Here is a 27,304-nt window from a genome sequence, read left to right as displayed (position 1 = left end):
GGAGCAAATTAAGCAGTAGCTTATAGTTAATTTATTCAAGTCTATAAATAAAAACACTTTAACATAAATTATATATATTTATGATATTCAAAATAGTAAAGAAAACAATCACATTCGATGGTATATCATTCATAAAGGAATGCTTTCATTAATAATAAAATAGAAACATTTTGAAGACATTTCTTTTCACTCCCGATAGCTTTATAGAAATAGAAATTCCATATATACAAATCATACTTTAAATATAGATTTAACTCTAGATAGGCTCTATGAGCGTATATTAGACACAAGTTTCTGTGTTCTGTACACAGCAAAGAGAATCGATTTTGAATATTGTAAAAAAAAAATCAAATTTCTCATGTTTCCATAATAATTTCAGGTTGACATGTTCCCAACTTTCAAATGATATGTGATATAAGTATATGGTTGATATACCATACTATCAACATTAATCTTTATACTTTATATAATAATGTTTTCTATAGAAATGTTCGACTCGGAAGACATTAAAATTTCCAAATATTTGGTAATATCAGCTTTTCTCCACACTTTTTGTTTGGAAGACACAGGAGTACTAAAACACTGCATTCTGCTCAAGAGTAATTTCCCTGCTGATAAATATACATTGCTGAATAAACATTTATTTCATCATATATCTTTTTATATCCTCTACATTTTTTTTATTTCGTTAAAAGATAAAATCATGAAAATTGGAAGACTTGACATATTTATGAAAGCAACGAACACTCTTGAATACAATTTTTTTTCGTTCCTTTTGCAAAAAGTCAAATGACTTAATTAAAAAAAGTAATAAAATATTAAGCGAGTGATAGAAAAGAAAAACGACACACATTATCACAGCACACACAATTAGATTTAACATCACACGTGTTTGATCCAAGGCTATCATTTGGTAATTGCTGAATACAATTTGAATTATTGGAAGTACATCGACCTCTCTATTGGCTCTTTGTCAAAGCGAAAGTTAACTTCACAATTTTTTTCCAGGGTCCCTTCATTAGGAGTTTTACGAACAAAAAATGTCATCATTCAAGATAAAAGATATCAACTGAACTGAGCTAAATTTAATTGATTTCATTTTTAAGTGATATTTAACTGTCAGATTGTGATAATTTACATCCATCTTTTTTTTCAAATATCGCATAATTTGAACTTTTCCGCATCTTATCGACACAAAGTGTGCCGTTGGTGTTGTCTCTATACATGGTAATCCTACGATGTGCTACAATGTCCATGGCGGTTGATTGCACAATAGGCATGATGGGCGTTTCATTGTCCAATGTGTTAAATCTAGGATTCTTCTAATTAATCACGGTGGGGTGTTACCACGGCCTCCAGACAGGATCGGAGCCGTTAGGTGGGTTCGCAGGGACGAAGAACCTCGGTAGATTCTGGTAGAACTGTTCATTCTGCATCTCGGAGGGGTCTCCCATGGCAACGAATGCCACAGGGTATGGCGCTGCTTGGTGGAGTAGGTTGGCGCCACCTGCCTGGGCCGCATTGGGCGTGGCTGCAGATGCGGGGCAAGATGCATACATTATGGTGCCTGCTGTTGAGGGACCTGCTGCTTCTAACGGCTGGGGTGGGGACTTTTGCGGGGATTGGTGGTGAATCGCTGGTGATATTGCCACAGAGCCCGAGCTACCGGCCGACGAGAGCGGGCTGGAAGCTAGGTTAGCGGTGGGAGGACTCATGACAGGAATGACTGGCGTAGTTAGCTGGTTGCCATTTAACATCTGTGACTGGCACGGGACGAGAATGATCTGCCCGGGCGATTGCACTTTTATTGGTATATGTATTGGCACGAGTCGAGTTGCATTTTGTACGTTGTTATTACCCCTGTTGGGAGTGAACTCCAGTCTGGCAGTGACCCCTGGCAATGCGCCATTCATCGCGGATGGTACGCTCACTGGCACGGAGACTGTGGAGTGAGGAGAAGATGACGTCACAGCTGTCGCAGGTGCAGCAGCCGGCATCGGATGCACAACGTTCATAGAGCTGGCTCCGCTGGACTCGCCGGCCTGTGATTGGCTGGAAGTTGGCGGCAGCTTCGCGGAGACGCTCACGCTATTGGCTGCCTCTTCGGGGCGTCGTCGCGGTGGGTGGGGCAAGCGTTCGGTGAACACCTTGTTGCACTGTAGGGAGTTTGCCAAGTGAGACATAAGCCCCGCCTTGGCTTCTCCATTCAACGAGCCCTGATTGGCTGAAAGAAATTGGGTGACGGTTGCCATGCACTCATTGAACCCAGCCCTAAATTGCACTTGAGAGTTCGGATCAGGTGGATGGTTGCCTATGGAGACAAAAATATGAAGAAAAAATGAGATTAAGATTGAATGAATAGAAAAATAATAATAAAATAATGTTTCTTTTATTTTTTTCGAGGGTGGATCTCGAAGATTCGAATTATTATAAAGGCGGTCGCTGGGTAGGGAGGGGAGAGGGAGGGTTTAATTTTGACCACACATTAGCAACATAATGGGCAACCCTGATAGTCATTACAGAATGTAATATTCAAATGAATGGAAAGAAAAATCACAAGATAATTAGAATATGCATGAGGTAGCACCCTGAAAACACAAATACAAGTTTTAAACATTGCGATTTTTCAAACTCTTCTCGAATGAAATTGAAAGAACGAAAATTACGTAATTCTTATTCTAAAATTAGCCCTCCGAGTAAAGACTTTACCCTTGGATTTACAAATGTTGTTGATGTTGTTCTTTTAGCTTATACGGCGCGTATCATACAGCTGTGAATATTTGAATAATCAATGACCTTGTTGTCTTGTCCAGTGTTTGATAAAATTTAATCGCGAAATTTTTCTTCTATATTTTTTTCAATATGAAGCGTAAAAGACTCGGACAGGAAATAGACAAGGCTGTTTTCATTTCCTTTTTTCACCTTTTTTTTTTAGACTGTTTACTCTTAAACGGTTCTGTCATATGAAGATAGTTTTAAAATGATCATCAGCATTTTGGAAGTCCTGAACAATACAAAATAGAATTCATTTAGACGTAAATCTCCCATAAAATGACACAGAATGTCCTTCCGCCGGCTTAACTAAAAACTGGCAAAACAGAGGCTTAACACTTTCAAAAGGTACCGAGTCAAAATACTGTTAACTGAGAATCATTTATCGGGTTTCACCTCTCATTATTTTGAATTTTGGACATCCTATAATCCATCACATGAAACCAAAAGGGACGATACTTATAGGAGTTTTAGGGATTACCTTGGGTGGATTAAAACACATTTGCTTGATGTGTTTATATCTTTAAAAATAAACCGCTACTGAAAGAATTCAAGAAAATATATGAAAATTAAATTTCAAGTAGGACATCGGATGAATAGAATAATTGAAATTTGAAAGCGTAATGCAAGAATGTTTTATAATTCTAAGATGATAATATTCATTCAACGTATTATCAGATTATACAGTCTATTCCAATGGCTTTTCACAATGATCACCCTTAAAGCGCAATTCCAGTAGTTGCAGTAAACGCTGATTTCATGAGAAAGTCTGTAAAACCAGGCTTAATTGTCAGAATATCATCGAGGATCTAGATCTGGTACAGTTACATAAACTGAACTTTGTGAAATTTTGAAATCTACGCTGAAAAACTTTCACACTGAAGATCACCAACACAGATAGGCACACGTGGGACAGTGTATTATTATTGCTGGAATAAAGACCCGACGGAAGTGACCGAATCCGCGCTTATTTTGCTCATTTCTTAGCAATTACACAATTTTTCCCAGGATTATTTGGCACATATTTTTTATTCATACAAACAGACACTTGGGTGGTCATTATATTAGATTCTGTAAAAAGTCATTTTGAGATCGTTACCAAATCTGGAATTTATCTATAAGTGACAGTGTATTTTCCCTCTTCAGGATGCATATGAAGTTATTATCAATAAATAGTTTTTTTTTTTTTGGGGTGGGTTAAATTATTACAACATAGAATAAATAAGATAAAATTGTCATGAATTTAATACATCTCTAAAAGGCGCGGTTTCCTTTCGTGTTATACTTCAATGAACTTAATGTGCAATAGCTAAAGGACAAATACAAGTATAGAGTAAAGTAGGATAAAATCTTTCAAAATCAGAAAGAATGGACATCTTTAAAATAATGATATAATCTTTCAAAAGAAAATAATATCTTTATGGTGACCAGCCTTTAAGGACGTGAGAACCGGTCCTTTTTTTTCTTCTTCTTCTGTACATCGGCTATGATGGGAAATACAAACACAAAAAACCAAAACTGGGTATCATAAAGACTCCATTAGAGTGTTAGATACACATTGCTAGTAATCAATTAAATTGTCTATCGTATCCACGTTAAAAAAAAAAGAGAGCTAACCCTTGGACTCTCCGAATGCCATACTAATTAACGATACAGGCATATCAATGATATCGATCGAAGTCGATCACAATTATGACGTTATTTTCAGTTATATATCGTCAACCGGTCTCGAGCCGGGTGCGGTGGTGAGACTGTATCCACAGCAGTGGGGTAAATTTGTTTAAGAAATCTCTGCCATGAAATCACTGAAATCAGTTCCAAATCTTTTAAAGACTTGGGTTTTTGTTTAGTCTGGGCTATTAATCTCGTATTTAACATTTAGAGTATGTTTGTGAAATCATGAAATATGAGATAAACAGGTTTGAAAAATATTTTTTTCATTGTGAACATATTTGATGGGTAGGTAGTGTCATGCAAGGGAAAACGCGGGTCAATAGTTGATGATAAACGTGCCCCCTTTTAAGAAGGATTTAAAGATAACTTTTTTAAACAATCGATTACTGTTCGAAAAAAATGTATTAAGGTCAGGTCAAATAAACTTTTATTCACTCTTTATTCAGGCTGATCTATATTCACTAAAACGGCTTTATATTTAGGCGTGTATGGGGTATTTTTATGAACTTTTTTTTCTTTTCTTCTTTATTTCTCCTTTAAGGATTTTGAAATTTCAACTGGTCTGGTTGACATGTTTATCTTCAACGACCTTATTCCTTTTTGTGACCTTCGATGTCCTTTTTACTATGGAACGAGATCAATAATGCGACCATGAGCAGGATTAAAAGGAGTGTTTGCGGCCTCTGTATACAGATCAGAGACCCGTCTTACAAAGAGTTGCGATTGCTCCAATCAACCACATCTATGGAAAGCCAACAACGTCAAAATCTATTATGCATATTTTGTTCAAAAATAATTTCTAACTTTATGATTTATATTCATTCATTTCATTGTTTTCTTGAAAATTCAATGGGTGATTTCAAGTTCGGTGTTGGCCTTGGTGTTGGTGTTAGTGTTGAAATTTTGATTGCTTCCCCTAGCACCAAAACTTGTTCAGAGTTTGTAAAACTGATTCAGATCACATTATTGACATCTCAACAACGAGTGAGTGACTTTTTGGGACCATCCTCATTTCATGTTTGGTGTTATAATCGTGTAAAAATTGACCCAACACCAACACCAAAAGGTCAACACTGAACTTGAAATCACTCAATGTGTTTCTCTTTTTTTTTACAAAGGACATTGTTCCCATTTCTTGGCGAAAATGTTATGACGATGATGGCTTTCCATAGAATTGAGGTTGATCGGATCAATCGTAACTCTTTGGAAGACGGGACCCAGAGCTACCCAGACGAGTTGTGGCAGGATCGTGAGAAATTTGACAAATTACGAGACGTAAAAATCAATCATACCGTCTAACAAAGCATATCATCCAGAATTTCTGGCTGCAGATGGCGTGTTAGAAGAATTAGACTTAATGGCTAACAACAATTTGTCATTAAAAAAAAACAAAGAAAAATGTTCGACAAAACCTGTATACAGTATGGCCAAGGCTTTTAAAGAAATCTACTCTATGTTACAGTTTTCTGTCCCCTAAAATGTTTGTGATTAAAGTGAAAATTCAACACGCTCATTGGCCACTGGTAAAATATGCGAACCTGTTGGAATTGTCATAAAGTGATATTTGAAAGTTGTTTATTATCATATTGTTCGGTAACTTGGAGGGGTGCATTATTCTGGACCCCATCTGCATGACCCAACAAAATGACAAATAAATTCGACCCAAGGATGGGTTAATCCAGAGATGCCCTATTAATTAATAAAGATAATCATTGATCGAGTTATTGCTTTCAAAAGGGGTAATGGATCTTATACGCTTCGGAGCCACTTTTACTAAATTAAATCATCCGTGTATGAATTAAAACGAGGTTGACGAAGTAGTATAAAGTATGAACTTTTAATTGAGAGCTAAGATTAAAATGGGACTGAAGACATTAGCAGGTTTCAATTTACTGAAAACCAATTCGTGCGAGGCAGTTAAGAAGCGATTGATACAAATTAAGTAATCATTTGGAAATCCAAAACAATTTTCGATTTTTCGCTTAAATGGGAGCTGTTTCGATGACGTAAAATGACCGGGATTCACAGAGATTAAACTGATGAAATAAGAGTCGGACGTTTACAAAGCGGTACACATTGTTTCACAGCACGATTGAATATTTGGAAACTGATTATACCACCCAAAATGGTTACACTTCGTATTTCCGAAGCTTCGTAATTCCGAAGGTTCTTTATTCCGAAGGTTCGTAATTCCGAAACACGTAAATTGCCTATACCTCGATGTTCGTTAATCCGAAAACGAAAAAGGGTTCGTTAATCCGAACATTTGTGGCGTAATTCCGACGATTCGTTATTCCGAAGGTTCGATAATCCGAAAACGAAATAAGGTTCGTTGTTCCGAAGGTTCGTTAATCCGAAAACGAAATAAGGTTCGTTGTTCCGAAGGTTCGTTAATCCGAAAACGAAAAAAGGTTCGTTATTCCGAAGGTTCGTTGATCCGAAAACGAAATAAGGTTCGTTTTTCCGAAGGTTCGTTAATCCGAAAACGAAATAAGGTTCGTTAATCCGAAAACAAAATAAGGTTCGTTTTTCCGAAGGTTCGTTAATCCGAAAACGAAATAAGGTTCGTTAATCCGAAAACAAAATAAGGTTCGTTAATCCGAAAACAAAATAAGGTTCGTTAATCCGAAAAATGAAAACCGGGAAAGCAGAGGCAGAGGCAAGGGGAGGGGGGCGGGGGACACTGTTGCCGTTCAATTATCATATGAGGATGGGAAGGCAAGGGCGGCCGAACGAATTTTCGTTGGGGGTAAAGCCAAAAAATTAAACTCATACGTCAAAATTGGGACTGTGGTGATATTTTCACCTTAAGATTATCATCTGCTTGAAGTCATTGTCTGTTTGATAGTGATTAAGTAGAGAATAACTTTTTTGAAGTGACTTCTTATTATGGCAAAATGTATATTTAGGCTTTATTTTTCGGGAGAGAGTATAATGAGCGAGCGGCTTGGTAAAATAAATTCAAAGGTGAAGTTGTATAACGTTTTTTGTGGTCAGTTATTCTTAAAATGGCATTATTGCGAGGTGTTGCGAGCGTGAATCACAAGCTAAACTTTAGGTTATTTCAATAAAAAATGAAAATTAGTTTTTAAAAATCCGAGCAGATTTCTGCTGTCATTAAAAAGATGTGCATCTAACTAAAGAATTAACATGAGCGCAAAACGCGAGCTTAAACATACTGACCAGAAAAGGAACCTGTTAAAGAAAGCATTTAGTGACCTCTTTAGGATGCATACTTCACCAATCGAATGAGAGTGCGAAGCGCAAGCTGAAATTTTTCAATATTCCAGCCTGAAAACTTAACTTAACGAAAAAACATGAAAAACGGCATATTTATTTTTGAAAAAGGAACTTTCCCATTTTGGAAAATTCCCCTGTTTTTTATTCCATTTTTGATGCCCCCTGCCTCCCTCCCGAAGGATCCAACTTTCGTCAAATAGAGGGGGGGATTTTTTTTTTTAGCCATATTTTCCTTGATCGGCAGTTTAAAGTTGATTTTTGTTTGTTTCTTTGAAAGGGTAGTCCTAACAGTCAATAATTAGCTTTATCCTTATAAAATAAAGTAAATATGTAATAACATGATAAACCCTTTTTAAATAATGCGAGCGCGAGCTATATTTTTGTTAATATGATGGGCAATATGTTTGTGATCTTCAAAGCGAGATGCCTATGTAACTAAATTTAGATAATAACTGCTAGCAAGAAGCGTGAACAGAATTTTTAAATATATAAGCTCTGATCTGATCTAAAGGGGACATTTTTAGAACTTTTTGCAGTTAGCCATGAAGACGATGCGTGTTTTAGCCAATGGCGGCGGAACGTAATTTTTTTTTTGGGGGGGGAGGGGCAAAGTAAAAAAAAAAGGGGGGCCAATAGGGGCAATTTGGTGCACTGCAAACGGATATTTTCACCATTAGATTATCATCTGTGTAAAGAGGTTGTGTGTTTTTGTAGTAACTAAATTGAGCACAATTTTTTAAGTGATCACTAAACATGCTAAAGTTTACGTTTCATTTCTGCGAGCGTAGAGAGCAAGCGGTTTGGGGGAAAAAGTCAAATCTGAAGATGTAAAATTCACCTTTTTGGTCAATACTGTGAAAAGGGCATCCTTGTGAGATGTTGCGAGCGAATCACGTGCTCAAACTTTTGGAAATTTCATGTGGGCCTAGAATGATGATATTGATATAGATATCATTTACCCAGGGAAGCCACTTCAGTTCTGAAAACTATTCTCCCAGCTATTATTATTTTTTTTACAAGAATGCTATAGAATGTCCGGTTTTCAGGTTGGAAAATCGGAAAAATTTGGCTCACGTTTCTCCCTCGCATCAAGTATTGTTTATCGAGGAACTCATTCTATTCCTGGTTACAAAAAAGAAGTATGAAATGTCCAGTTTTCAGGTTGGAATATCACAAATTTTAAGCTTGCGGTTCGCGCTCTCATTATATAGTTCGTGAGATATATATTCTATTCATGAGTCACTAAATGCAGTCCTTAAAAGATTACTTTCTGAAGCCTGTTGCATAAAACTTTTTACCTGAGAAAACTCTGGTAAAAACTGAAAACTAAGGTTAGTCTGATTTCCGCCAATTACTTTAGCACAGGGCAAAAACTCCTGTAAAAACAACCTGAGTTTTCTCAGGTAAAAAAGTTTCATGCAACGGGCCCCAGGTCAGTATATAAACAAATTACAACTCGCCATCGCATTAATTCTTTAGAAAGATACACATCTTTCTCACGATTACAAAAAATGCTCCGAATGCTCACTTCACGTCTTGTTACATGAAATGTCTACTAGTTTCAGCTTGCGATTCGCGCTTTCAACATCTCACAAGGATCATTATTAGTATTATTTTTATTTTTATTACTAGCAGAAGCTGTTATTAAAAATGACATTCCCTCCAATACAAATCCTATTATCTAGAGGTTGCTCGCACGCTTCCAACACACTTGATCCCCTGCATCTTTAATTAAACCATTTGCTTATAGGCAGCAATTGCTCAGATAAAATCGAAATTAGCCTATGCTTGATCAGGGCGCCATTCTTAATGAAATACATGCTTTGGCCCCAACACACGCATGTATCATCGATCGTTATTACTATCATTGCATAATATCGTGTAATCTTGTAATGACAACATCGTTTTTGTTACCAAAATGAATTATTTTCATTTTCAGAAATACGAACCTTATTTAATTTTCGGATTAACGAACCTTATTTCGTTTTCGGATTAACGAACCTTATTTCGTTTTCGGATTAACGAACCTTATTTCTTTTTCGGATTAACGAACCTTCGGAATTACGAACCTTATTTTGTTTTCGGATTAACGAACCTTCGGAATTACGAACCTTATTTCGTTTTCGGATTAACGAACCTTCGGAATTACGAACCTTATTTCGTTTTCGGATTGACGAACCTTCGGAATTACGAACCTTCGGAATTACGAACCTTCGGAAATACGAACCTTCGGAATAACCGAACCTTCGGAATTACGAAGCTTCGGAATTACGAATGTATGCGACTCAAAATATGTAAGACACGGAATAATTGCAAAAGTACACATTTTTCACTATTCTATCGCAAGAAGACGAGAAATGTTATTCTGCATTTTTTAGGGTATTAGGATTAAAAGATCTTCAAATCTAGACGTAAAGTAATAACAAATCTGGAATACTCAGTACTCATTTATGACGTCAGAGTTAAATGTTTCATTTTAAACAAAAAATGTACACATTAATTTTTTTTCACTGATTTTCAATTGAATGGTGGTTTGTTTTCCCAAAAATTGTTTTGACGAAATCCTCACATGAAAAGTGCAGTGGGTAAGTCAATGTTTGTCAATTCTGGTAAAGAATTCGGGGTATGTCTTTCGAAGTGACAGCAGGTGTAATGCTATTAGGAACATTACACACATCTTCAAGATCAATGACACTGTTTTATTTGCCATCATTGTGACTTCTGACAGAACCAAACTAATAGAATTAAAGCTCGATTAAACTTCAATTGCATTTGACATTTGGTCCTATTTGCTAAGACATCGCATCAGAATCACTCAAAAATACAATAACAATTTTTGCAATTTGGGGCCACTAAAAACATATTATTTCAGGTAGAAGATTATGGAAATATAACAGGATTTGCGGGGGCGAGCTATGCTCTTTTTTTCCTCCTAAAAATGTAAATTTTCTTTGCGGGATTTTTACTTCGCCCACTGTCTCTAAAAAGAGTGGGAGAGAATAGAAAATGGAAATAATAACAAAAAGTATGAAAAAACAGTGATCTTTTTAAACTGAAAAAAGGTTTTTATTGATTATTTTAAGTAATAAGATAACGAATCTGGGTTTACTTTTTTTTGTATTTAATAAGAATTTCCCACTATAGTTTATGACTCAAAAAGAAAGAAAATCATTCGAAAAATAAGGCATACAGACAAAAAGAACAACATATACTATGTTTTGCCTACAGTCAGTGTGATTTGAAAATGGTATCGTGAATTGATGCAGAAATAAAATATCTTCTTTATTCTGGACCATGTTTTATAATTCTTAACTTATGCATATTAGTATTTAAGTTTGACGAATGCAATCCTTCGAATTTTCCATCTTTCACAAATCAAAATGCTTTCATTCTTCTTTTAATTCGAGGATACCTTCAAAATGCCAAAAAAAAAACAGATGACAGGAGACGGGTACAAAGGAATAAAGCAAATATACAGGAGTCGGCAAAATACCTGCCACAATCATTTGCTATAAGAAAGAAGTTTCAGAGTCGGAGTGAGACGTGACTTCAACACGAAGTCGGGGATTATAACAGGAGATGTCTACTTCTGAAAGTGTCTCGAAAATTCGGTCTTACCTCGTAGCCCGTGTTGTCGAAGTTGCTTGACCAATTTGACAGTTTGCTCCAAAATGTCCGCCTTTTCGCGTTTATTTTGCCTTGTGGTATTGCTCTATTATAAAGATAAAAAAGAAGAAGATAAGGTAACACATACATCTTTACATGTAATGAATCACACTCATAAGTGAATATTATAACAAAAATACATGAATTATTTTCTTGCTTCAAAATAATGTAGCATCTAGCCACAGAATGTGTAAAAATAAAAATTACAAAATGCAACAATATTTGAATCACATTTTTCATATTTCTTAAGTAACTTCTAACAACTATAGCTACTTAAAGCAAGAAAAATAATAGATAAATATATAGGGACGTTCTGAAGAACAGCCTTTGGCTGATGTACGTGTACCATGTCGTAATAAAATAAGTGAAACTGAAATGAACTTTCGAGTTGCTTACAAATATGTTATCATAACATTATGAAAAGACAATGGCTCGGGTATATACAAGGAAACGCAATTAACTCAATACAATACATAAAATCCTGATAGAGAAGGTGAAACATATACAATGTATATTTTGTCTTGTTCTTGCATCATTAAACTTAACGTATTTCATGTACCAGTATAACTTATCTATTCGTATTGCTTATATATATAAAGTTTTTCCAATATTACAAATTCCTGATTTGTTTTCAGTATTATCATATTAAATACTTTAAGCAAACGTGAAACGGTGAAGTTTAGTAAATATGACTATTTTCAGCTACATAGACTTGCAGTTATCTGTAATTGAATTGGACAGCTTACATGTTAAAATCCGGGCGTCAGGCGCTTATTAAACTTTTTTTGAATTTTCTTTTAGCTCGATACGGCCTTGACGATATTTGACCGACTTTTTTGATTGACAAGACAAGCACAAGTTCATGCACTTTATCAAAATCTCAACTTCCTCATTTAAATATGAAAAAGGCTAAGTGATCTACTTCATATCCAAAAAATTATTTCCTTACATCCAACGAAAACTTTGAAAAGAAATTAAGAATTTGGTAATCTACTTTAAATTGGGAGCCCTCAATATACGAAGTATTTATATGTCATATGGTCAACTTGACTTCATTTTTATCGACCAGGTGTGATAAGGTCAAACCTATCTTTTCATCTATTTTTGAGAGTTGTTAAAATATTTGACGAGAAAGAAAAGTGCTCGTGGACATGTACTTTTCTATCAAAAGACTTGTGTGAAATGAAAAGGTGGATAAACAAATCCGAATTTCAGTAATATACAAATTATTTTTTGCTAAACAATTGAAAATTTTCTTCAGGATTAAACCCATCAGTCTGGGGGTCCCTAGACCACTATGGTGAGTGATCTACATTTATTCGTTTTGGTCTCGAAAAAAAAAAACAGGTTTGGGTCAATTTCATATTTATAGATCAAGGTCAAGTGGAAAGACATAACTTTCCACAATCACAAAAATGGAATAAGATCTAATAGTAACAAATAATAGATTTTCCATGATCTATCTTTACTTCCCAATATTATAGTGTTTTCAGAGGACAAAATACGTAGTAATTATAACACAATGTTTTATTTTCTCAAAAAACCCAATTTTTTCCAATTTTATCTTTATGGATCAAGGTCATGTGATCAGGCAAAGCTATCCGCAATCATGAAAATTGAATAAAATCTCAGCGAAAAAGAATACTTTCTGTGAATTATCTTTACTCTCTAATAATAAGCGCTTAAAACAAAAAAATATTTAAACACAACTTCAGTCTGTATGCAATTCTATAACACATAAAGAGTATTCATATCCCAATGATGATGGTATTTTAATAAAAAAATAACGTATTAATATGTCAAAGTACGTAAGGATAATAGTTAATTTGTTTCTATTGTACTGGAAAAAAACCTGGAATTTATATGGAAAACTTATCTCTCACAACGATAATAGAAACTAAACAATGGATAATATTTTACTGAGTCTGATTAGGCCGGAAAATATATTATTCGGTCATTAACTGACACGCGTTTGATTTGGGGAACAATAAAAATTCCGGAGCTGATATACGGGTCATTTAACATTGACATATCAATTCAACGCTAAAACCACAAATTTCATCCATTAATTAATGCAAGTGACGTTCGCTTCAATTTAGACTTATATTTTTATCAAAGATGCGAATTAATTGGAGTTCACAAGGTAACGAAGACGGGACAGATACCTTATCACCTATCAAAATGATTAAATATTGGTTGATAAAGCAAAATAGCCACTTGTGATTTGTGATCTCGACGTCATCGAGAAAGCTATCACAAAATATTCCTTGATCAGCTGCATGCGAGCTGCCAATGTATGATCAGTACGCATATATGTAGGTAGTTGCAAGTGTGCGTTGTCTGTGTGAGAGAAAGTGTGAGGGTCGTATGTGCGCGTGAGTGTAAACGCGCGCGCATTACTTTATGACGATATCTATTCGCCTTGCAGAGTTACGTAAGTAGGAGGATTCTTTTTTTCTCTCTCTTCCAAAACGCTACTTCAGATTAAAAATTTGCTCATTTGCAGGTTTTATAGTCATCTTATCAGTTTTGATCCTCCGTCGATCCCCAAATACGTCTTTCCCTCGTGACTGACTCTTCGCGATGCTCCAATGAAACGTTGTTGTATCTGGTTTGTTATCAACGAGTAAAACAACCTGAACACAATGCTATCAGATGTTTGTAATCAAACCCTACATGGTCAGAAGTCAGTGGGACCACAAGATTGGCCCTAGCCAAACAAAATGCCATCTCCAAGTCGCCGGTGCTGATAGGAAGACGTTGTTGGCGTCAGTGAACCCATCTTCAGTCTGGCCTGCATGCTGATAACATATCTTAATTGTTATTATTTATATAGGCTATTTAATCATTCCATATACAGGGTAGAGATCTGTGATTCCATGGAATATGTATCTTTAAATCTTCAAGCAAATTCGTTAACGAATAGTCAAGTAGACATCTTGGAAAAAATACGTTAGAGGTGTAGCTCAACACAGTTATCAGCATAATGATGTAATTTCATTATTAGATTTTTTTTAAATGACAATTTTAGTCTTAAAATTTCCATGTCAAAATCGGCATTTGAAAATTTGATAATTTCATGATTCTAGGTGATTAATTCTTAACCCTTTCAGGATACTTTCTCATTACACGCAATGACTTGTAAAAACAACCTGTAATTTTGAAGATTCTAGCACGGTGGTCTTCGTAAGATTTCACCGGCTTATTATAACGTAACAGCAAAATAACATGCTTGAGATAATATCCTGTCATCCTGATAATCAAATGAAAAAAATACAACACTTCAAAATTGTCGAGATATTCGGTTTATGAGCGCCAAATTCGCCACTCGGGCCATCTCGCAGTACCCCTTCTTCGAGTGTTTTGTTTGCGGGACACTTAAAAGTATGCACTTAAAAGCTACTGAGTCTATCCTTTACACCAAGGAACAATAGGAGTAATGAGATGTTTTGGCAACCTACCCCTTCAAGGAAATTGACCAGAAGATGGTCGTAAAATGAAATAAATTGCCGATATGAACAATATACTACAAATTGAATGGAATTTTAGTGCCTTTGCGATGCTGTCAGATATCGAAATTGGACAAAGAGACTTGTTAAATGTAGATTCGATCGATGTAGTGCATTTTGAGTAAGAATGTGAAACTCAATAACATTTCTCAATAAGTTGTCTGGAAGATCTCAAACTATATATATTTAAACATACCTTATATTCGATCACTGATTACTCTATTATATTAACATCTTATGAAGGTTTCATTACTATTTAACTCTCTGCTTAAATTTGATCTCATCTAGATAGGCTCATCAAACTTTACTTGTATCAAAACATTCCTTATGTTCAATAACTAATTATTCTGTTATCATATATTAACTTTTTATTACTGTTCCAGCACAGTTCCAATCTTTGCTTAAAAGTGATCTCTTTTGGAAAGTGTAGGGGATGGCCAAATAGATAAATATGAAATTACCTTATATCTTAGTCTCATTTGAAATATACACTTTCAAAAAAGGAAAACATGTATTTATGATATGAAATCATAATCTCTATTACGACAGGTGAGACACTCTTTGATATGATATAATAAAATAAAACATCATTTCTATTGTCTTCGTTATATTACAGTTACTACAACTCTTTGGCTATATATATATATATATATATATATATATATATACACATATATATATATATATATATATATATATATACATATATATATATATATATATGTATGTATATATACATACATTATATATTTGCAAATTATGTCCAGAGTTTATTTTATATTTGGAAAAATAAAAAAGAATTTTCCAAAAAAATGTGTCTTTTCAAAGTTCTGTGATTCTTAAATTTAAGGAGTTCCATTTTAATGTTTATAAATGATGAAAAGTAAGAAAAAATTCTGGAAAAAATCTGAAATTGGAGAAGTTGGATATTTTTACACGTTAGGTTCCCGATTAATAGTCAACAAAGGGTTAATTGAATCTCTTAAAAGCCCAATCTTTTGTCTTCTCTTTTCTTTATATTATAGCATTCTCTACGCTTTTCTAATTGGACAATAGCTGAAGTAAATAATTATCTAAAGAACAAAACGAGGAAATAATCGGTAATATGTGTGGAATGTCTTGGTGTTTTTACAGGGAAATAGAATTGCCTTTTGTGGACCCAAGACTTGCTCTCGACTCACTATTATGCAGTTTAGAGCCTCCGCCCCACGTAAAGGAAGAACAATTAAACATGTAATTTTTACTTGTTTGCTTTATCTTATTTTTAATATATATTATCAATTGATGATATTCTTACTTTTCATGCTACAATACATACGAAGTTATAATAAACTTGTTGATAATGGATTTTTAAAAATTAATGCATAAGTTTTATTCATTAATAGTGAAAAGATATATATTTTAAAGCGAGCTTTGAATAAAGAGCCTTTGGGGAATAATTCTTCAGTCTGTCAATCTTAAATCACGACCGACGACATTTTTGTAGTGGGCCCTTAAAATCAACCCAAATTGGCCATGCATGATATGGCTCTTAAAAGTATTTAAGACGTAGTGGCATTCAGTCTTTTATTCTTTCACCGAAGACCCCCTTCATTCCATTTCAAAGGGCGGATGAACGGTCATCCGACCCCAATTGGCAAAACACCCATTATTATGCGGCGACTATCTTCCTCAATTGGCCGTCGAGCTCCATTTACCAGATTTCCTCAATCGAAAAGTCTTGTTGTGTTTACCCCCCTTTTCACTACCTTTTCTATAACTTTTACCCCTCAAATCCGGCCAATTCTGAAGAAAAGGAGACAGAGTCAACAAGGCTGGACCAGTGGTATAATAAACACTTGAAATACTCGAAATACCATGAAAAGGAGGAAAACTTTAAACATCACCGGTTTTCTTTCAGAACTTATTCTTTGGGACTTTTCTCGTTTTAGTTGATGATTGTATTGCAACGTTTCGAAAGAATATTTTCGCTCCTGTACAGTATATGCTAGTGGCCAATGGGAGAATACGAATAGATGATGACGTCTACCGGTTGTATCTTTATGTCTTTAATGTCTACTAGGCTACTTGAATCTACCTACCCAATGTCTTTCTCTTTACTGTGTGCATAAAATATACCCTAATAATCAACTCTGTCCACTCCCCAGAAATATTTGATAGGATTTTAGAGATACGGTTCAATTTTATCTAAATTAAAAAAAAACGCAAACTTAAGCATTTAGATTATTGGTTTAAGCGCTTCAAGTATTTTAATTTTCATTGCCTTACTTATCAACCCTGTTCAATAAAAAGACACCCTTGAATATAGATCCTTAAATAACTCTACTATTACGGAATTCCATTCATACATTTCTAACTACCAAGCCCTGTAATTATGATTCCTGAAAAGAAGCTTTTGTAATTGACATGTTTTAGAATGAATAAATCTTCGCTTTCCTTTGTGTTTTCTTTAGTTATTTGATATTGAAGGATATTTTGCAGCACTTGGTTAAAATTGGAATAATGCCTATTGAGAAGGGCTACTTTCAACCAATTCGATACCTACTGTACATTAACCAAGGTAATTTCAAATTACGGACAGGTTTATCCCTAAATAACATGAACTGCGCCTAATTACATTCAATTTTTAAGCCGCTGATAACCATTCCTTTTAAACGTTGCTTGTCCAAGTACTGTACCTATGTGGGGCCTAATCATTTAATAGCTCAATTATCGTTACCATTTTAAATCAAAATCTTTTTAGGATGGTGTTGCTCAATATAAAAACACGATTATGTTTTCTCACCAGAAGTGGTTGAAATGTTTGCTATAAAATGTTGAACAGTAAAGCTGTAATAAAGGTCTTATCATTACCAAATTGTTAAATTCATGTAATTGGACCCAGTTGGATTCGAAAAAGAACGCTATTTCTTCATACCCCAACCCCCCCCCCAAAAAAAAAAAAAGAAATAAGAAAATATTGGTTAAGAATGTAAAATGTATTACTCAACTCGATAGTTATCCAATAGAAAATTAAAATATCAACTCAGGCCCTATTGATATATTAACATGCTATGTTGTTTAAAAGTGTGTTTTTATAAAAAGAAACAATATTGTAATCATATTTAGAGGATGCTCCATATCTAGCGTATTTACTCATGATTCGTTTATGTTTTAATTTCATTCCAACAATTGCCATCATGAATGACTCGTGTTAATCTACCCCGTCTATATGTATTATAAATAAATGAATTAATAGATAAACACCTTTCATTCATAATGAAAATGTGAATAAATCTTACCTCTGGGTTTAAAGTGTCCAGGATAGTTTGGAGTTCTGTCAGACAATCATTGATTCTCGCTCTTCTTCTCTTCTCCATTAATGGCTTGGAAGACTAAACAAAAACAACAAAAAAGAAAATAAGAATTAATATAATGTCTTTTGAGAATTCGACAGTGTGCTACAGTTTATCATTCGGCATGATTTCAAATCAACACTTTTTCATATTTTCAAAGTATATCGTTGGTATACCTTTTGAAGTATGGTATGTCTTTCGAAGATTCGACAGTGTGCTACATTTTATCATTGGGTATGATTTCAAATCAACCATTTTTTCATATTTTCAAAGTATATCGTTGGTATTATCATAGTTTGAATAAGAAAATAAGGCATGATGAAATCACTTGTTACATCATTTATATTTATTTTAAAATTTACATATACCTTAATCATGACTGATAGAAATGTGCTTTAAAAAAGGGAAATATTTTGTACCAATCGAAACGCGAAGAGATGCTTTTTTCCACTCTTAACTTTGTCGGTTTATCTTTGTTACGCACAAAAAACCCACACCCACACACTCATACACTTTAAGAGGAAAGTAATAGCCACAAGCGGCGGTGTAACACTGTGAAACAACCTTCCAAGACTTCATTACTCCAAGCCTATTTGTTCTTTAAATTGCATTTTATGCCTTTAGATTTTCGTATTATGCTGTCTATTGGGAAACAATCTTATTTAATCCCATGTTTGTTTACCCCCATCCACTGCTTCTATACAACCCCTCCCCAAAGCATCAAGCTAGGCGACTTTAATTGAAAGCCTTAAGGAGGTGTTATAGTCCCCCGCCAAAGTGACCCCAAATAGAATCCCCATCCATTAATCTTCAAGGGGTGCAAAGCTGCCCCCTTCTTACTCTTGTTTTTTTATTCTCTCATGCAATATTTCCAACAATAGAGTCGGTTCTTTTAGGAGTTGGGGTACAATTGTGCCCCCATCGGGCCCGGTATGGTGGGAGCATTGATAGAGAGGGGGTGCTGTAACGCACCCATTGTCATCTTATCTATTCTCTTTGGGGCTTCTTCTTCGATCGTATATAGTATAATACACAGCTTCCCTTCCTCAAGCCCTTTTAACAGTCTCATGTTTTTAGAATCCATTTCTTGGGGTCTTTTCATTGATGAAAAAAAAATCGTCATTTTCCCCAAACTTTTACATTTCCCTTTTATCCTCTTATAGTTCTACACAATGTACTATGTTTCGATAATAATTTTTTTTTTAAAGTAGGCCTATGTAAATTTACAGAAAGTAAAAAGAATTGTATTTTTTTGATAAACTATTACACCCCGATTTCAATCTTTGAGTTCGAGATATATTCTATGTTTTGGTGATAAAGGAATATAAAATATGATGTACAGTATGTTAATTTAAAATACGTTGGTTTAAAAAAAGGAAAACGAAGATAGGTTTCGAGTTATAATTGGAAATAAAACATTAACTTTAATGAATGTGTGTATTTGGATACAGAATTTTTTTCAATGCGTCATCGAATTATTCTCAAAGTTTATCAAATATATGACGGGATGATACTCGGGCCCTGATATACTGTATTATGCTTTAAAAATATCTAGAAAAATCAAGTATATAACATTAAAATCTGCATTAATTCTAGATTTAAAGACACGCATAGGCTTGCTAAGTAACTCATGAAAATCCATTTGTGATATTTTGTTGAATTCTCCAGCGTTTTCATTTTGTGTTGTTCTTTGCAATGATAAATGTTTGTACGAAACAATAGAACAAATCATCTGATTGAGCAGTGATTTACTTCTTACAACACCTTATTGTTTTGATCGCCTTTTGCACAGAATTCTTCTCATTTATAAAGTGATGCTCAAAAGTTAATAAACCGCCACCGGAACATGGAAAATGAACAAATTTAAAGTGTTCCAAGTTATGCAATGTTTTCGTTGGCATAATTGTGAAGTCACATGATAAAATATCACATTCACTAAAGTTTGTTTTTCGGGGCTCGCTGAATACTGTTAATATTGTTGTACACTTCCAACACTAGGCATGGAATGCTTTTAGTGTTGGTATTCACTAACATTCCAGATCAACTGTATTTAAAATTAATAAAAGACAAAATATGTATCTCGTATTAAAGTATATGTATATTTTTTTCTATATTACAAATGTCAGGTGATAGCTAATTATCAAATCACGATATTTGTTATCAACCCAAAGAAAATAATTTTGCGTGTGTTTTGTGTTCTATATATACTTAATCACCACATAAGCCTTAAATGTCAACAAAAAGACAGGTGAAGATCGCGGTGACAGATATTATTCAAAAGTTTTGAAAAGACATGTCTTGACAAGTTTTGGTAAGCGCTACGTGGCAATCAGTATGCGGAAACATACCAATAGAACAATTCTTATTGTTATAATGTTGTGTCGCAATTCCCAGGCACACAATGGATTCATTCTACATCATAACAAACGTTGAATCATGTTTCTGGTTGTCGTCGAGGAGTAAACTTGATGACTCAGATATGCGGAACCGCTTCGAGCGATTTCAGAAAAGGGGGGAATTTCGATGAGGGAAATATGGCGCCATTTCTTAAGTCAAGTACATATAGATTTGACTTCTGCTTCGCCCGAATACAAGTAGAATGCGATCTAAAGGTTTCCATTATAAGCAACATATGCATTCATTCCGTAGGCAGTTTAAAACCTGAAGTTTTATATTTAATTATTTTTTTATTATTTAATCATTTAAGTTGAAAAGAAAATATCGAATATTGAAATGTAGTTCATTTACTTATCCCAATACGTATAGGCTTATAGAATTCAATGAATTCTCAAATCGTAATGGATCAATATTATGTGGGGTTCTTTTTGCACCATTTGCGCTTTTCGTCTTTTCTGCCCCTCTCCTTTCTCTCTTTCTCTTTCTTTCTTTCCCTTTACATTTTTTGTCTTAGAGACTCAATCTTTTTCCTTTTCTTGTAATTGTATGAGGATTTTTATTTATTTATTTATTATTTATTTATTGATATATTCATATTCCACAATCGTCAAAGCTTAGAATCTACCGTTAGAGCACTTAAAATAACTGAACCAAATCCTCTTAATTTATCAAAATACCTCATACACGTCATTTGAATAAGTTTTATCAGAAACATAAATCCTGTAAACATTTTCTTAAGGGAGGCTAAACAGTTTTTTTATTCTTTGGCAATAATATTTTTTTAATCTTTTGGGATGGAAAAAGGGAGAAATGTGGTTAAAGAGCATGCAACAGTGTATAATTATAAACACTCTTATTTGTCTACTAAAAAGCATGATGAATTACAAGCATAGCTAAATTTTAGAATGGTATGTCTATACTAACATATAAAATCAAGAAAATACAAATGCATATTTACGAGTATGTCATTATTTGTGGGCCAAGAAATAAAAATCACGGTCATAAATGTCAAAATATGTTATTGCACGTTGACACGATGTCAGAAGTGAAAAGGTGAAAACATGATAAAAAAAAGGGTTTCATGAATGGTAGAATTTGGAACATTTATAACGAAACGATCAAGAAAAGTTTTTATGTAGTGCAGAAGATGAACGAAAACAAAATGATTATAATGTTTTGTGTTTTCTTTTCAAATAAGAAGAATCATGTTTTTATTAGTGAAATTATATAAACATGTATAATCAAGAATTTGGAAGCGGTATAAGACAAACTTAAATATAAATATATATTTAGAAAGGTAGAGATTGTTTAAACGATGCGTATTCGTATTGATGAAGATACACTGTGCTGTTGTTTGAAAGATATTTAAAGAACTGACTAGATAAGTCTAGGTAATGACTCCTATACTAATTTTATCCAAAATGAATCAAATCGATTTATAGCACTTTATCATGCTTTAAGCTAAGATAAAGAAAATCAAACGAGTTTACATTCTTATTTGAACCATGAAACCTAAATGAAACAGTGTACTGTTTCAGGGCGTTCTTGTAAATTAACGTGCTCTTAGATTACTTATAAGCAATTCTATTCTAGAAAGAGATTCAAATAAAGATTTGATAAATAATAAGCACGATATTTCTCATTTCAAAACACAATCCTTTGGTGAAAATTATGTTGTTACCAATTAAAACTAAAAGATTTCAACTTTAATTGGCAAACAGATCTTTTTTTTTAAATCAAATCAATGTTTTTTATGTTTGCTTTACATTCAGGGTGTGTGTTAAATTGTTTACTAAAACACAGACTTATTACCCCCCAAAATGTCTTTTTATTAAATGGAACCCAAAGAATGAAAACAAATTATCCCATTTCATTTCCGTCTTGTGTATGTCTCTTGTAGTTTCCTTATACTAAGATAAAATGACTTACTACACAGTGGTAAAAAAAAGAACAAGGAAGAGAAGAAAGGGCTGAACGAAAATCAAGAGAAACAGAAAAGGGGAGAGAAGGAACTATGTAGATGGAACATTTTTACTGCATAGAATAATATTGCTTTCTAATTTCAAATATAAGATAGATCAAGAAAAATAATATAATTCGCACTGAATGCGATTTTTATATTTCAGCTAAGATGTCTTTCGTGGTTATTTCTGTCTATATAAGGTACTATATCGAGTAAAATATGCTAAATTGTAAATTAAATTTGACTGCTTTTTAGAGAAAATGAAAAAGATGGAAAGTAAAAGAATCAAACATATTCAATTTAACCAAAGAAAACGGGAGTGCCTATGTGTGTGGGTGAGTGTGGGTTTTGATGCTGATAGGTGTTTTTATTTATCTTATTTCTCAAAATATGTGTACGATATTTCGATTTGATAAACACAGGTAGAATTTTCTTTGTAACTAATTCTTGAAATAAGTGTATTATTAAACAATGGTAAAAAGAGTGTGGAAGAGAAGTAGAGAGAGGATTAAACATTCGTTTAATTTTCACAAACATTTTAATGAAAGGAAAATACATCCTTATACATAAGTTTATAAAAAAAATATCGATGAGCATAAAATACACGTTAAATAAAATCAATAAAAATGGGGTAGAAAAAGAGAAAAGCGGAGTTAAAACAGTCATTTTACTCCATGGGAGAGAGAAAAGGAAGTGTGTGTATGCGCGTGTGTGTGCGTGTGTGTGTGAAAGAGAGAGAAAAATGCATGAATAAAGAGAGAGAGTGGATGAGAAATGGAGAAGAGAGGGAAACCAAGAGAGTTTACCTTTCGTCCTTCATGGCTTCTAACTGGTTTTTCAGCAGACGACATCTCATCTGTTGTTGGTGTCATCCCCGGTGGTGGCAGTGACTTAACTCGGGATAACCCGCGGCGCCCGCTAAAAAACCGATTAAACCTCACTCGCAACAGACGACCAATCTTGGCAATTCAAACTGTCATCGACTTCAGCCAATCTTTCCCTCTTTCGAAGCCTTCTTTCAAACGTGCAAAATAATGAAACTGCTTTCTCTTTTCCTGTCTAGTAACTTTCAAGAGTTTTCTCCGAAGGTTTTAAAAAAAATGCGTATTTTTTATTCAACATTATTAGACAAGGCTGGTTGATTATCGGGGTAAAAGTAGATCAGCCATCAGTATTCCGATAGCTATCGATATCCATTCGAGAGTCCACAACCTGGGTTGCCTAGCAAATTAGAACGCCTAATTTTATTTTCCTTTTTCTCTTTATCTGTATTCGAGGTTGAAGAGAGAATTATCAAAAAAGTTGTTTTTCTCATCAAACTATATCAAGACTCCTGGGCGACAGCCGAACAGGGAAGGTTGTTGTTCATCAGAATTCACAAAGGTATTGTCGGGTGTCGAAAATATTTTTCTCGCTTCCGAAGGGGCGGTTTATGATAAATTAATTGTCAGGCTTTTTCCGACGTTTTACAAAGCAATCAAAATAAAATAAAATGACAGACGAGGTATCGTTCTTTTATTCGATTACTTGGATGATCTATTCATTGGAGGCTACGAAGAGGCCATCGATGGAAGCCTAGATAGATTCACCTTGCCCCAAATAGTCACCTTCACGAGCTCCGAGATAAAAGACCACATTCGTGCATTGTGAGGGCGATGCTTTGAGATAAATAATATAAAAAAAAGATCGAGGTAAAAACGAAAGGCCCCGACTCGCTTCTTCTTTCAAAAGTTAATACCTTAACCTCGTCGAGTTTTATAGTCTTAGCGCGATGCGCTGAGGTATTTGTAACAATAGGTGTGAGAAGACCGAGAGGGCTTCGTTCCCACGGTTGTCTCACTTGAATTCCGTTGCAAAGAACTCCAGAGTAAGCGTGTCTCTCTCTTTCTCTCTCTCCTTAGTTCTGTTGTTGAGGAGGGCGAGGCAAACAATAGGGCATCGGACAGGTAAGCGATCTATCGATCGCTTCAGGTGCATACCCACACGACATACGGGTTCCTGAAACAATGCGAGCACCTCTCCGCAACCAGCGCGCGCGCGCACCCCAACAAAGGCGCAGAGCGGGACCAAGCACGCACCCCTGGTAACAATCCTCTCAATCTGCACCCCTTTTAATCCGCACCAGCCAAGCGACAGGTACAACAGGATTGGCGCGAGGCCCACGTGTCGAATCCACGATCTAAACTGTCGAGGGTATCAACACAAAAAGCTCTCCCAAATCGTGGGATGTTTGTTCCTAAAACAGTCTTAAGGCTTAAAATTGAAAGTTGTACTTGAGCCAACAGGTGTTAAGTATGATGCTAAAGTATCCTGAGAATTTAAGACATAATCAGATAGATAGATGCAGGTGTCACTCATCTTAAGAAGATTTCATACCAAGTTTACACGATAATCATGGCAAGAAACCAAACACATTTAACCTTGTTTGCATGATTAATTAAAATTAAAATTGTCTTATTCTCTCAGTAAAACCTTGCATAAAAGAATATATAATACAAAGTTAAAATACATTTATTACAAATCAATACACACGTCTAAAACTGAATAGCTTGTAAACGAAAAATAATTTATAAAAAAACTTAGCAGAATAGCCTAGTAATGTACTTTTCCTTAACAAAAGGTACGGATAATTGCTGTTAAGAACATTAAGAAACATTCGGTTTTTTTAATCAATATCGATACGGCTCCACCTGCCAGTGAGCTTTTGGAATAAATAAATGTGAAAATTATTTAAACTAATGATACGAATCCTAATTGTTTATTTTAGTACGAAATAAAACGGGTATTGAATAAATAAGGGGAAAATAAGCAGCGACTTTTTTCCTAAAGAAAAAGCTTAGATAATATTGCCATTAACTGGTTTACAAATTTACGAACATTCTCTATTCTCAATATTAGCGTCATCATGGTTATAGTCCTAAGTGAGCTTTCTAGTAACGTGCTGAGTGTTTCTAGATAGCATGTCACAAGGATTATATGTCAATGAATTCTGTGTGAATTAATATGTTTGATATCATTTCAGGCCCCCAAAGCTTAAGTAGTTTAAGTAATTTTTCTTATTTTCTATTTCCATATTCTCTGGCCAAAAAAAGAAAAGAAACTGATCACTTAGACAATAGTGACACGTAGGCCTCTTTGGGGGATGTTTTAGGAGTTGACATACAAGAAAATGAATGTAAAGATATATAAAACAAATAGAACGTGGGTATCAAAACAAACACTCTAACGTGTTCAAGATAACACCTTTCATGTTCAATGTTGAACTCTAGCTTTCTGATTGTCGTAATGGAAATGACGTCATCAAAAGTCTGCAATACTTATTCAATGTAAATTCCAATGTTAAATGAGGTCTTTTTAAGAACAAAAAAATTTATTCATTGACGACTAAACTTTTCCGACACTTTTCTTTGACTAAATTCAAATGCAAACCTGAAAATGTTGTTTTTAACTTAATTTAAGTCTATTAAATCTAACTTATAATGGCGCCTTTTCAATGACTGCGTCACAAAATTGTATCGAAATATCTGTTGCTGTGATCATTACATGCATCTCTTTGAAACTCTGTGGTCAAAATGTGCATCTCTTTGAATTTGAATGAGAAAATCTTGAAGCAAAAACAAAGTTTCTTAAATTTCCCATTCTACTTTTAGGGAAGCTTTTTGAAATGATAAGTTTTATACATAGTATATGACCATCTTCAAAGCCCACGTGTCTAACTATAGGAAGGGTGCATGTTCGCGTGCATACGATTTAAGAATACGATTTTACGGCCGCATCAATTATTGATACACATAATTGATAGACATAACAACAGACCCAGACAGGCTAGTGCTATGTCTCGATCTAATGGATTGTCACCCCAAAGTCCTTGAAGTTTGATTAATTTTAATTCATTAGTCGTCTTCTGTGAAAACTTTTTTTTATCCTGACTAAAGAATCTATTTCCATCCAATCAGATTCATGGCAATTGGTAGCTTATGACAACTCGCATCGAGAAACAGTCTCCAAACCCCATGTCTTGGAGCCATGGAAAAGTCATATAAAAGACAATTGCTTAAACAACGTTGCCTTGCAATTGATTGATTTTCAGTGAACGATCGATGATATATAATAGTAGATGTCAATCACATGGCCAAAAGGGCAATGTTCGCGATAACCTTTGGTGTTATTTTATTTTCTTTGGTCATTCCCTATTTTAGGATGAGTCAGGGTACACAATAAGATGTAATCAAATTACTTTCCCCAATAATAGAATTATTACCATTCAGTGTTTGTCATGTATGTGGTATATACCTTCAAATGAATTTCTCATCTGTTGACATCGCATCCAGGCCGAGTGCTATGTAATGTCGAAGCACTGAACCTGATTGGTCGATAAAGTTGTGACGCCAGTCTCAAACGTTTGGCGCACGAGAACTTTCGATCTCGAAGTATACACACACAAATGTTTTAGCTTGTAGTGCGTAGGCAGCATATATAGGTGTGTACATTGTTTGATATATTTGTCTCAAATAAAGGTGTTAATCTTTTTTATTAGACAAAGGGCGAATGTTTGCCCATCTAATGTCTCCTCCGCATCTCTCTCAACCAATCTTTTTTTATCTCTCCTTCTCTCTATATATCACACACTCTCTCTCTCTCTCACTCACTCTCCTTCAAACACACCAGTTTTTCCCACATCTATGCTCTCTCCCTCTCCATCTCTCTCTCACTCTCACACACACTCACACACACTCGCTTGCTTGTTC

The 27,304-nt window shown here is 34.5% G+C and overlaps 1 protein-coding gene across 1 annotated transcript; it reads right to left on the bottom strand.

Annotated features, from left to right (window-relative positions):
• LOC121427235 (transcription factor HES-1-A-like) lies at positions 1-24,505 on the bottom strand. The gene is made up of 4 exons (XM_041623539.1): positions 23,363-24,505; positions 18,143-18,235; positions 11,305-11,398; positions 1-2,311 (listed from the first exon to the last, which is right to left on the bottom strand). The coding sequence occupies exons 1-4, from the start codon at positions 23,426-23,428 to the stop codon at positions 1,344-1,346; spliced, it is 1,221 nt and encodes a 406-aa protein (XP_041479473.1). The 5' UTR covers positions 23,429-24,505; the 3' UTR covers positions 1-1,343.
• Positions 24,506-27,304: the final 2,799 nt, after the last annotated feature.

The sequence above is a fragment of the Lytechinus variegatus genome, chromosome 14, assembly GCF_018143015.1.
Source record: "Lytechinus variegatus isolate NC3 chromosome 14, Lvar_3.0, whole genome shotgun sequence".
NCBI lineage: Eukaryota > Metazoa > Echinodermata > Echinoidea > Temnopleuroida > Toxopneustidae > Lytechinus > Lytechinus variegatus.
Note: the sequence above shows the minus strand (reverse complement) of the source record. Positions and strands in the feature narration are given on the sequence as shown.